This window comes from Lithobates pipiens, unplaced genomic scaffold, assembly GCF_037356315.1.
Source record: "Lithobates pipiens isolate NorthernLeopardFrog02 unplaced genomic scaffold, aLitPip1_a1.2 Scaffold_22, whole genome shotgun sequence".
Taxonomy (NCBI): Eukaryota; Metazoa; Chordata; class Amphibia; order Anura; family Ranidae; genus Lithobates; species Lithobates pipiens.
The window spans coordinates 81,984,536-81,996,879 of NW_027507784.1; the positions used below are offsets into that span (position 1 = coordinate 81,984,536).

General features: G+C 42.7%; 1 protein-coding gene across 1 annotated transcript in view; it reads right to left on the bottom strand.

The window, feature by feature from the left end:
- Nucleotides 1-518: 518 nt before the first annotated feature.
- LOC143923871 (uncharacterized) overlaps nt 519-12,344 on the bottom strand; it is a 115,400-nt gene continuing 103,574 nt past the window's right edge. Inside the window, exon 3 of the mRNA XM_077447803.1 lies at nt 519-1,730. Within this exon, the coding sequence (XP_077303929.1) occupies nt 1,577-1,730 (154 nt within the window). The 3' untranslated portion in view covers nt 519-1,576. The remainder of the gene's footprint in view (nt 1,731-12,344) is intronic.

Here is a 12,344-nt window from a genome sequence, read left to right on the forward strand (position 1 = left end):
CAAGAATAAATTGTAACATATTGCAGCTTACCACTCTTTCGTTTTTGCTCACTTCCTGACCTAGGATGACTATGGCTAGTCAGGCTAGTCAGGCCATACATGATTCATTTTTTTCTTTCAACCAGCGTTTAAAAGAAAGCAAATTAATCAAGTCCCCCATCCACACACTCAGGGTGGAGGGGGGAATCCCTCCCTCTACTCTATTGTATTCTCACATCCATAGGTGTGTGCAGCCTATTGCATTAGTGTGTGCACCCCAAAGCTCAAAACGTGTGTGTGTGTGTGTGTATATATATCAGGGGTCTCAAACTGGTGGCCCCCCAGCTGTCGTGAAACTACAAGTCCCATGAGGCATGGCAAGGATGACCATTACAAGCATGACTCCCACAGGCAGAGGCATGATGGAACTTGTAGTTTCGCAACAGTTGGAGGGCCACCAGTTTGAGATCCCTGGTATATATACATATATATATATATATATATATATATATATATATATATATATATAGACACACACACATACAGTCCATACACACACAAACACACACACTCATAAATAAATGTAAACAAATATTTTAAAATGTATTAAAACATGGAAGGTGTCAGTAAGGTAACGGTGTCAGTAGGGCAATGGATGGTTTCAGTAGTTTTTTTAATTTTTATTATTTAATTTTTTTTGTATTTTTACCATTTTATTTTTTTAAATAATTTCTTTAATATTCTTTTATTTTTAGTAGCTGCGTTGGGGGGCTTTGGTGAAATATCAGTGGTCTAAAAAGACCCCTGATGTCTCCGTTTTGAGACAGAGAAAAGGACTGAGGACAGAGATTTCCCCGTCCCTTTCTCTGTAGCCTCAGCATTACTGGACAGTGAATGAATGGGAAATGCTCTGTGCTGAGTGATTCCTGTTCATTCACTAACTGAAGCAGAGTAAACACAAAGGGAAGCTGTGCCGTACGCTTTGGCTAAGGGAAGGAGGTTCTCACCCAAGATTTGATGGTACATGGCCCCATCTATCGTCCCTTTGATGCAGTGAAGTTGTCCTATCCTCTTAGTTAAAAAACACCCCCCCAAGCATAATGTTTCCACCTCCATGTTTGATGGTGGGGATGGTGTTCATAGGCTGCATTCTTCCTCCTCCAAACACGGCGAGTTGAGTTGATGCAAAAGAGCTTGATTTTGGTCTCAACTGAACAAAACCCAGTTTTCCTCTGAATCAATTAGATGTTCATTAGCAAACTTCAGCTAGGTCTGTACATGTACTTTCTTGAGCAGGTGGACCTTACAGGCGCTGCAGGATTTCAGTCCTTCAAGGCATAGTGTTACCAATTGTTTTCTTGGTGACTATGGTCCCGGCTGCCTTGAGATCATTGACAAGATTCTCCCGTATAGTTTTGGGCTGACTCCTCACCGTAATCAGGATCATTGAAACTCCACAAGGTGAGACCTTACATGGAGCCTCAGACCGAGGGAGATTGACAGTTATTTTGTGCTTCTTCCATTTGCGAATAATCGCACCACTTACTGTCATCCTCTCACCAAGCTGCTTGGCGATGGTCTTGTAGTCTTTTCCAGCCTAGTGTAGGTCCACAATCTTGTCCCTGACATCCTTGGACCGCTCTTTGGTCTCGGCCATGGTGGAGAGATTGGAATCTGATTGATCGATTTGCTTCTTTAATACAGGTAACACTCCCCTTTTCTGGATTTTTTTGTTGTTATTCTGTCTCTCACTGTTAAAAAAAAAAAAACAACCATTAAAATTATAGACTTATCCTTTCATTGTCAGTGGGCAACTATACAAAATTAACAGGGGATCAAATACTTTTTTCCCTTACTGTAGGACATGAGATAGCTGAGAAGCTTGGAGCATTTTTGAGAAATGACCCCATTGCGATATATTGTGACATACTAGAATTGTATTCTGGCAGTCTGGTGAAGTTGCTGAGAGGACCACTTTAACTTTTTATATTTAGTAATTTCAGACAAGAATTGTGCAGGTTTTTTTTTTGCTTTTTTTATATGCGTAGCTCTATAAGGGAGGAATGGGCACACATTTCACATTCTTGGAACTTACGCTCTGGAGGCAGATCCTGTTATGAATTCTCTGCATGCCGCACGCTTGTTTATCATAGAGTTACAATATAACCTCCATTTATCCTTGTAAGACAATTTTCCTCCTAATAAACCAATAAGTGGAGCACAGCGTCATCCAGTGCCGCGGTCCTGCGCCATGCCTGTGGCTCTTTTAGCAGATCTGGTGTAATGTCCTCATTCTAAGATTCTAAGTGGTGGAATATCTTTTTGAAATGCTGTTTTATTTCCTCCCCACAGAGATGAAGAGAGGGGAGAGACTCTTCGAAGCTGTTGGAAGGCAGAGCCCTTGCCGGAGGCAGAGAAGAAGCTTGGCACAAGGTATCATGCGGCGGCTCTGAGCAGACAGAGCCATCCCCTCCTTTTCTTAAAGACTCTTCAGCTAATAATTGTCATGAGGATTCGTCCTTCATAATATCCTAACCTTCCTCCTTCTACGCCATGCTTAAAGGGGCACTACCTTCCAAAATTGTACATTTGTCTTAATAAAGTATGGAAGTCTCAGTATCAGACAGCCAAGATATATGAGATATATTTTCAAGATATATGTGGGACTTCTAGCTGCATTTCCCAACCCTAGTCTAAAATGCAGAAAATTTTAATATTACTTATCAATGGAGAACCCGAGCCTGAGACAATGTACTACACAAAAACTGTGATGAAATTAACTTTGCTTCATGTCAGAGGTCCCTCATCACATCCGAGGCCCCCTCATTACATCAGAGGTCCCCCATCATGTCAGAGGTCCCTCATCACATCCGAGGCACCCTCATTACATCAGAGGTCCCCCATCATGTCAGAGGTCCCTCATCACATCAGAATCCCCCTTTACTTCAGAGCCCTATCATGTGAGAGGTCACCCATTATGTCAGAGATTTCTCCATCGTATCAGAGGTCCCCTATTATGTCAGAGGTCCCCATCACATTTAGAGTCCCCTCTTAACACCAGAGTCCCCCCATCACATTCGAAGTCTCCCTATCAAATCAAAGGTTTCCCATCATGTCCGAGGTCCCTACATCACATCAGAGTGTCCCTTTCAAATCAGAGGTCCCCTATCACATTAGAAAGTCCCTTCTTCATGCTAGGGCCCCCCATCATGTTAGAGGTTCCTCCATCACATAAATGATATCAGAGGTCCCCCTATTACATCAGAGTCCCCCATTCACATTACATTATGGCGCCCCCTTCAAATCAGAGGTCACCCATCACATCAGAGGTCTCCCATAATGTCAGAGGTTCCTCTATCACATCAGAGATCCACACATCATGTCAGAGGCCCGCAATGATGTCAGAGGTTCCTTTGTCACATTAGAGGTCCCCTATTAGGTCCCTTCTTCATGCTAGGGCCCCCCATCATGTTAGCGGTTCCTCCATCACATAAATGATATCAGAGGTCCCCCTATTACATCAGAGTCCCCCATTCACATTACATTATGGCGCCCCCTTCAAATCAGAGGTCACCCATCACATCAGAGGTCTCCCATAATGTCAGAGGTTCCTCTATCACATCAGAGATCCACACATCATGTCAGAGGCCCGCAATGATGTCAGAGGTTCCTTTGTCACATTAGAGGTCCCCTATTAGGTCCCTTCTTCATGCTAGGGCCCCCCCATCATGTTAGAGGTTCCTCCATCACATAAATTATATCAGAGGACCCCCTATTAAATCAGAGTCCCCAATTCACATCAGAGGCCCCCCATCATGTCAGAGGTCCCCACATTACATTATGGTGCCCTTTTCAAATCAGAGGTTACCCATCACATCAGAGGTCTCCCATAATGTCAGAGGTTCCTCTATCACATCAGATGTTTCTCTATCACATCAGAGGTCCACACATCATGTCAGAGGCCCGCCATGATGTCAGAGGTTCCTTTGTCACATTAGTGCCCCCTTCATATCAGAGATCCCCCATCACATCAGAGATCTCCCATCACGTGAGAGTCCCCCATTATGTCAGAGCTTCCTCCATTACATCAGTATCCCCCTTGACGTCAGAGGCCCCCCATCATGCCAGAGGTCCTCACATCAAATAAGAGTGCACCTTTCAAATCAGAGGTCTCCCAACACATCAGAGGTCTCCCATCATGTCAGAGACCACCTTCACGCCAGAGGTTCCTCCATCACATCAGAGTCCCCCCTCACCTCAGAGGCCCACCATAATGCTGAGGTTCCTCCATCACATAAAGAGGTCTCCTATTATGTTAGAGGTCCCCCATTCGTATCAGAGGTCCTCCAACATGTAAGAGGTCTCCACATAACAATAGAGTGCCCCCTTCAAATCGGAGGTTCCCTATCACATCATAGCCTCCCTTATACCTAGGAGCTCCTCATCACATCAGAGTCACCCCTATACATCAAAGGCCTTCCATGCATGAGTCCCCCATCTCAACAGAGTTCTGCCATCACAGAGACCCAACAATCATGCAGTTCCCCATCACAGGGCCCACCCCACCAGCCTCTAATATCCCCATTGGAAGATTTCCCCTCTTTTCCTATTCTGGTGACAAACAATTTAGGATTTTCTTTCACTTTCGCTCTTGGTGATAACAGTAAACAGGACAAATATTAGGATGACAGTGGTTCTAATCCCTCTCTTCTCTATTAAAAAACATAAAAAATAGCATTTAGTTGTTCTAGCTAAAAACAAAATTCTAGTCCGTGATAATTGTCACAGTGGGGTTGATTTACCAAAACTGGAGAGTGCATAGTCTGGTGCAGCTCTGCATAGAAACCAATCTGCTTCCAGTTCTCTTTTTTTTTTTTGTCAAAGCTTAATTGAACAAATTGAAGTTAGAAGCTGATTGGCTACCATGCAGAGCTGCACCAGATTTTGCACTCTCCCAGTTTTAGTAAATCAACCCCTGCATGTAAATAAAACATACTAGTCCACTAGGGGCAGCACAGCAGTTAAGTGGTTATGACTTCCACCTAGCAGTAATAGGGTTGTCAGTTCAAATCGCAACCATGGCACTACCTGCTGGAGTTTGCATGTTCTACCTGTGCCAGCGTGGCTTTTCCTCCCAGTACTCGGGTTTCCTTCCACACTCCAAAGTCTTGCTGGTAGGTTGATTGGCTTCTCTCTAAATTGGCCCTAACGTGTATATATGAATGTATATTAGGGACCTTAAAGTGTAAGCTTCCTGAGGGCAGGGACTGATGTGAATGTACAATATATATGTAACGCGCTGCATAAATTGTGGTGCTATATAGGTACCTGTAATAATAATAGCCCATGAAGTCCAGCTTTGTCCTCCTTCCAGCCCAAAGTTCTCATTTGTTGCTGTGCTACCGCACTGCCATCTTGGAACGATATACTGCATATGCGCAGACACACTGTGGCCTCTCCCAGATTTTAGCAGAGATCCGCTCATGTGTCTGCTCATGCCCAAGCCCCCAACCCATTTCTTTATTTCTTTTATCACAAAATGCCCCCTATTATTATTATTTCTGATAATAATAAGGATAATATCATCATACAGATTATATATGTAAATGTTTATGTTGAATATTCTACTTCTCTATAGGGTTTATGACGTTCTGTCTTATAATTACATATGATTGCACGTCCCTGCAGGAACCGTATTTACATGATATTTTTGTGCACTTAACAACCGTACAAAATGTTCTCCCATTTATACAATTCTATAAAGTTATGCCATCATTATTCCCTGGGGAACCCAGCATTACCAGTCTTCTATAATTTAAAAACCAGTGTACACGTTTCTTCCGCAAAAAGAAGAACATAATGTCCTAGAGGAACGGCTTGTAGATATTTGAATTAAAGGTTAAAACCTATCAAGGGGAAATGTAACTGAATTACCCACGGCAGCCAATCAGAATCCAGATGTTGATTTCTATCCTCTGCTAGAATGAAACTTTGCTTTGAACACTATAGAACTCCTCTAAGGCTAGTGTTTTGTGAACGCGTGTTTTTGCCTGCTTTTTTTTGTGCATATTGTATGCATTTTCATGCAACAAGCATAGGGGGGCCCACTAATTTTAATGGTTTACATGCGACAATTGCGCCAAAGTAGCTCTTTGGGTGTTGAACTTTGCGCGCTTTGGCGCATTTGTCACATATTTTAATGTGTCTGCTTGTTGCCTTTGGGGTGCCGTTAATAGTTAAGGGCATCGCAATCGCAACATGTGGTTTCCGCATGTTTCATAAGCGCACGCAAAAACACGTGATTTTGCACGCATTCACAAAGAACTCAGGTGTGCATGCAGCCTAAAGCTTATATGATATTTTAGCGATTGGGTCAACAAAACATTAAAGGATCTTTAAGCAAAATAAAATGCAAGCTCTTGAGCCCACTCATGTCTAGGGGTTACTCGGATTTGGATGCAGCATTAATCTAAGCCAGCACCAGAATAAAGCTAGCATTGAGCGTGTATTAAGGTACCTCCTACATACCATGCTCGCAGCCAGCATGTGATATAAGTCTCCTCGGGACACAGAGAGTCTTTTGAGGTATACAGAGACCCTTTCATACTGCCAACACTGACATGAAGACCGCCAACTTTAACCCTTTTAGGTTCTGAGTTCTTTAACTGCCACCTCCATAATACGAGACAGAAACTCCCCACACACTATGATACCTGGATCCAAGAAAAGGAACCAATCACATTCCTGCTCTCGTTTCCAAAAGTGAAAAAAAAAAAGGGAAAAAAGTAGCAAATCATCTAATGGGATCAGCAGCAACATTACTTTTTCTTTGCCATTTTTATAATTGAGGCTCTTCGTGTTGTGTTAAAACCAATTTATATTTGCTTGTGTATTCCACCTAACAGTCAGTATTTAGAGACAAATACATTAAATACAAATGCACCATGTTGCACCAAAAAGAAGCACCTGCACCTTTTTCCAAGTCTCCAGAGACATGTTGCATAGATATCAAGAGGTCCTATAGTGTCGGGGTGATTATGCCCATGTTGTAGGCGCTTTGTGCCAGTTCAAACTGTGTTTTAGGGCATGACAGCCTACTTTTTTTGAACAGAAAATAAAATTCACATAAGCATCAGTTGCCCATGCAGGGGCTCTTCCACTTCAACATAAACAGTCAACTGAAAATTCCAATGGCTCCCTTGTGAGCTGCTCTTCTTGCCAGTCCATCTGACTGGTTCAGCTTTCCTGGTTCACTCGGCTCACTTAGCCTTGCTGCACAATACACTTCTGGCCTCTTGATAGTGGCTTTTCTGACACTGTGATAGGAGCTGACCTGACTCCTGGGACGAGACCTCCTGTCTCCTGGCTGGGGCACCTCCAACCCTTGGTTTAGACCTCCTGTTCCCTGGCTGCTGGCTGGGGCACCTCCGATCCCCGGTTTAGACCTCCTGTCTCCTGACTCCTGGCTGCTGGCTGGGGCACCTCCAATCCCTGGTTTAGACCTCCTGTCTATTGACTTCTGGGTTGGGCACCTCTGACCCCTGTCTCCAATATGGGAGCTGTCTTAACACTGGGAGCTCTGAGCTATCCTCGGGCTTGTGTATATAACAACCCTGCACACCTGTGTACTCCGGGAGGGTATCCAATAAAGTCCAGACACAGGATTGAAGGTTCTGTACACCCAAGACACTTTAGAACCTCCAGGACTACAGAATAAGGAGAATATCAAAAACAGCTGTCTCAGGGATGTCAGACCAATTCTTCACCTTCACATATCAGATCATTCCTATTCCTTCTCGCCTGAGATCACCCAATTTCATTCACCTTCACATCTCAGATCACCCCAATTCATTCACCTTCTCTCCTCAGATCAGTTTACAAAGTATGTGAAGGTGAAGGAATTGGGCTGATCTGAGATGTGAAGGTGAAGGAATTGGGCTGATCTGAGATGTGAAGGTGATGGAAATTGGGTGATCTGGGATGTTTAGAACAGGGGTCTCCAAACGTTCTAAACGAAGGGCCAGTTTACTGTTCTTCAGACTATAGGGGGACCAGACGGATTGATGCCAGTGGGACTAAAAAATACACCAGTGTCAGTGGGCGTCAACAATGCCTCTGGCTTGGGAGTAAAAAATTATTAATTGGGCCCCATCATTAGTGTCGGGGGAAGGAACAGTTCCCTTTCGCTGGTGTCAGTGGAGGGAATAATGCCCTATCGTTGGTATCAGTGGGAGGAATAGTGTTTCAGCATTTAGATCAATGGAAAGAATAATATTCCATTATTGGGTGTCAGTGTAAGGAATTATGCCCCATTGTTGGCGTCAGTGGAAGAAATGGTGCCTCATTTATGGTATCAGTAGGAGGAATAGTACTTTGTAACAGTAGGAGGAATAGTGCCCCAAGGGCCAAATAAATGGAAGCAAAGGGCCGTGGTCCAGGGGCTGCAGTTTGGCATTTAGATCAATGGAAAGAATAATATTCCATTATTGGGTGTCAGTGGAAGGAATTATGCCCCATTGTTGGTCGTCAGTGGAAGAAATGGTGCCTCATTTATGGTATCAGTAGGAGGAATAGTACTTTGTAACAGTAGGAGGAATAGTGCCCCAAGGGCCAAATAAATGCAAGCAAAGGGCCGCATCTGGCCCAGGGGCTGCAGTTTGGAGGCCACTGGTCTAGAACTTTGCATTAGGCCTTAATGCCAATCCTGTGTAATTTTCCCCTAAACTTCCACAGTGGCAGAGCTTCGCACTGTCACACTCCATAGACAATAATGGGATTCCTCTTGCTACACATTGTTACGTGATGGACGAATCACAATAAATCTCACAGCTGTGAAAGGGGCCTAAGCCCCCATTCACACATGAACAGTTTGAAGAGCATTTCCAGAAAGCTCAACCCTCAGCATCAGACTTCCATGGTATTCTATTTTGCCCATTCACATCTCAGCAATGTGCTGTCACTCAACTCTCACTACAAGTTCATGAGCTTTTCTGGGGCACGATTGTGCATTTTTGGCCACAATAGACATCAGTGGGCCTGAAAAACACCTAAAAAAGTTGCATAAAAATATGCTGAAAAACTGTCTCCTCGTTCTGGAAACTAGCTTTCCACTGGCTACATCAAAATATCGAAGCCTAAAAACATGTTAAAAGAACGCAAATACCAATGCACATGAAAATGACCGGATGTGCCAATGCTCTGTATTTGTAAATTATATAAATGTATTATTTTTTTACTTTATGTCAAGCCTATTCTATTAATCATTTAATTTCTGGGTTTTTTTTCGTTGTTTTATAGCAATTTTTGCTAGAATCTAGAGTACCTCAAAACAGTATACAAACATAAAATCAGATATTCAAAAAATGTAATATTTTAACTAAATCCACTTGCTTTTGATCATCCAGCAGAGTATGGGCACTGAAATATCAAGGAGATATAAACCACAACCCTTCTACTTTTCCTTTTCCTCCATTGATTACCACCAAATAAGGTGGTTTCAAAAGCCTCAGTTCTGTCAAAGGTGAAAATTCCACCAGAGTGGACTTTCCTGCAACTGACAGACCCAAAATATTGAGTGCCTATAGCCCATGATAAATATTGATTTTAACCTTAAAGAGGATTCTGGGGCCACATGGAAAACGTTGTTATGGTCAGATGAGACTAAAATTCAATGATTTGGCCTCAACCACAAATGATGTCTGGCGGAAATCAAAACAGCTCACCATCCAAATAACACCATTCCTACGGTAAAGCATGGAGGTGGTTATATCCTGTTATGGGAGGGGGTAATATCCTTTTATGGGGGTGTTTCTCACTTGTCAGGATAGAAGAAAAATGGATGGGGCAAAATATTGTGAAATTCTTGAGGAAAATCTGCTGCCCTCTGCCAGAAAGTTGTGAATGCGAAGAAGGTTTACCTTCCAACATGACAATGACCCAAAGCACACAGCAACAACGACCACACAGTGGTTGAAGGAGAAAAATGTGAATGTCCTTGCATGGCCTAGTCAGAGCACAGACATAAACCCCATTGAAACTCCTTAGAAGGCTTTGAAGACTGCAGTCCACAAATGGTCACCATCAGATTTAACTAAACTTGAGCAATTCTGCAAAGAATACATGGCAAATATTGCAAAGTCTAGATGTGCAAAGTTAGTAGAGACATATCCCAACAGATTAAAGGCTGGAATTAAAGCAAAAGGTGGTTCAACAAAATACTGACACAAGGGGGTGATCCTTTATCCAATTCAGTGGTTCTGTTTTTGATTTTTTTTTTTTTCTGACATGTTGGTGTTCTATTTTTCACTTGGATGTTATAAGTTGTACCAGTAAATGCAGCTGGCTAAAACAAAAAAATGTGTGTTGTCTTCATTTCAGGCTGCAAAACAACAAAATGTAATCACTTTAAAGGTGATGCTGCCTATGACTGCTAGCCAGGAGATTTGGGGTGAGATTTGGTGATACCACTACAGAGCTGTTCTCTTTGCTGAAGAATCTGATATGGGGAAGCAAAACTCTGCCTCTACCAAGATGGCCGCCTCACCACAGAGACCCAGTTCAGAACAAGGCATGGTAAGTCAGTAATGGGCAAAGATCAGCTGCAGAGATACCACAAGCAATACTCTTGACTAGTCCTTTGTTCTCTGTCTGCTTTTTTCAGGCACAGCTTCCAGAGTTCATTTCCTTCTTAATAACATAAAATCAATTTTTGCATTTACCATAACAACAGTCGCTGACTCTTACTGGCGTCAGGTAGGAACTGAAGTTGCGTTCTCATCAATGCTGACAATAAACAGCTTGGGAATACTTAGTTACATAGTTACATAGAAGGTAAGGTTGAAAATCAAGCCCAACCTATGTGTGTGATTATATGTCTGTATTACATTGTATATCCCTGTATGTTATGGTCGTTCAGGTGCTTATGTAATAGTTTTTTTAAACTATCAATGCCCCCCCGAGACCACCGCCTGTGGAAGGGAATTTCACATCCTTGCCGCTCTTACAGTAAAGAACCCGCTACATAGTTTAAGGTTAAACCTCTTTTCTTCCAATTTTAATGAGTGGCCTTGTGTCTTGTTAAACTCCCTTCTGTGAAAAAAAGTTTGATCCCTATTGTGGGGTCATCAGTACAGTATTTATAAATTGAAATCATATCCCCTCTCAAGCGTCTCTTCTCCAGAGAGAATAAGTTCAGTGCTCGCAACCTTTCCTCATAACTAATATCCTCCAGACCCTTTATTAGCTTTGTTGTCCTCCTTTGTACTCATTCCATTTCCAGTACATCCTTTCTGAGGACTGGTGCCCAGAACTGGATGGCATACTCTAGGTGAGGCCGGACCAGAGTCTTGTAGAGCGGGAGAATTATTGTTTTATCTCTGGAGTTGATACCCTTTTTAATGCATGCCAATATTCTGCTTGCTTTGTTAAGAGCAGCTTGGTATTGCATGCCATTGCTGAGCCTATTATTTATTAGGACCCCCAGGTCCTTTTCCATCCTAGATTCCCCCAGAGGTTCTCCCCCCGGTGTATAGATTGCATTCATATTTTTGCCACCCAAATGCATTATTTTTCATTTTTCTACATTAAACCTCATTTGCCTTGTAGTTGCCCACCCCATTAATTTGTTCAGGTCTTTTTGCAAGGTTTCCACATCCTGCCGAGAAGTTATTGTCCTGCTTAGCATATCATTGTCCACAAATACAGAGATTGAACTGTTTACCCCATCCTTCTGGTCGTTTATGAACAATTTAAATAGAATTGGTTAAAATTAGAAAAGCTGCGCTAAAAAGTCTCAATATTATGAGTCCACAGAAACTGACATAAAAACAGAGAAATCGTTATTTCTGGACCACTTGAAGACTTGAAATCACCACAGTGTACACACACAAACAAAACGAGTGTAAATTCTGCTTACAGATGGCAAGCTTAAAAGGCAGGTGGCTCTAGCCCAGCCTAGATCTTTAAGCTTGCAGATGACCACAGTGGAAATAGAAATTCAGATATTGCAGATCGATTTCTCTGTCCCACTGGAATATCCGTATACACTCAATTGGATGCAGATGGCAAAGCATAAACAGCGTTTGGCTATATCTCAACCGCTGCCTTTAGCTTGCACCGAAGACACATGAACCTCGTAGGAACCAAACCTTTAGCAAGGAAAGCACCCTGGGTATCCCACAAGATTGTGACCGTGCTTGGATGGTATTGCAATGAGCTGCAATTTTATACCCACAGTCTCTGCACAGAGTTCCCCACAAGTGGAACTCTTGTTGGGGCACTCGTTTTGTTTGTGTGTGTACACTGTGGTGATTTCAAGTCTTCAAGTGGTCCAGAAATAAGGATTTCCCTGTTTTTATGTCAGTTTC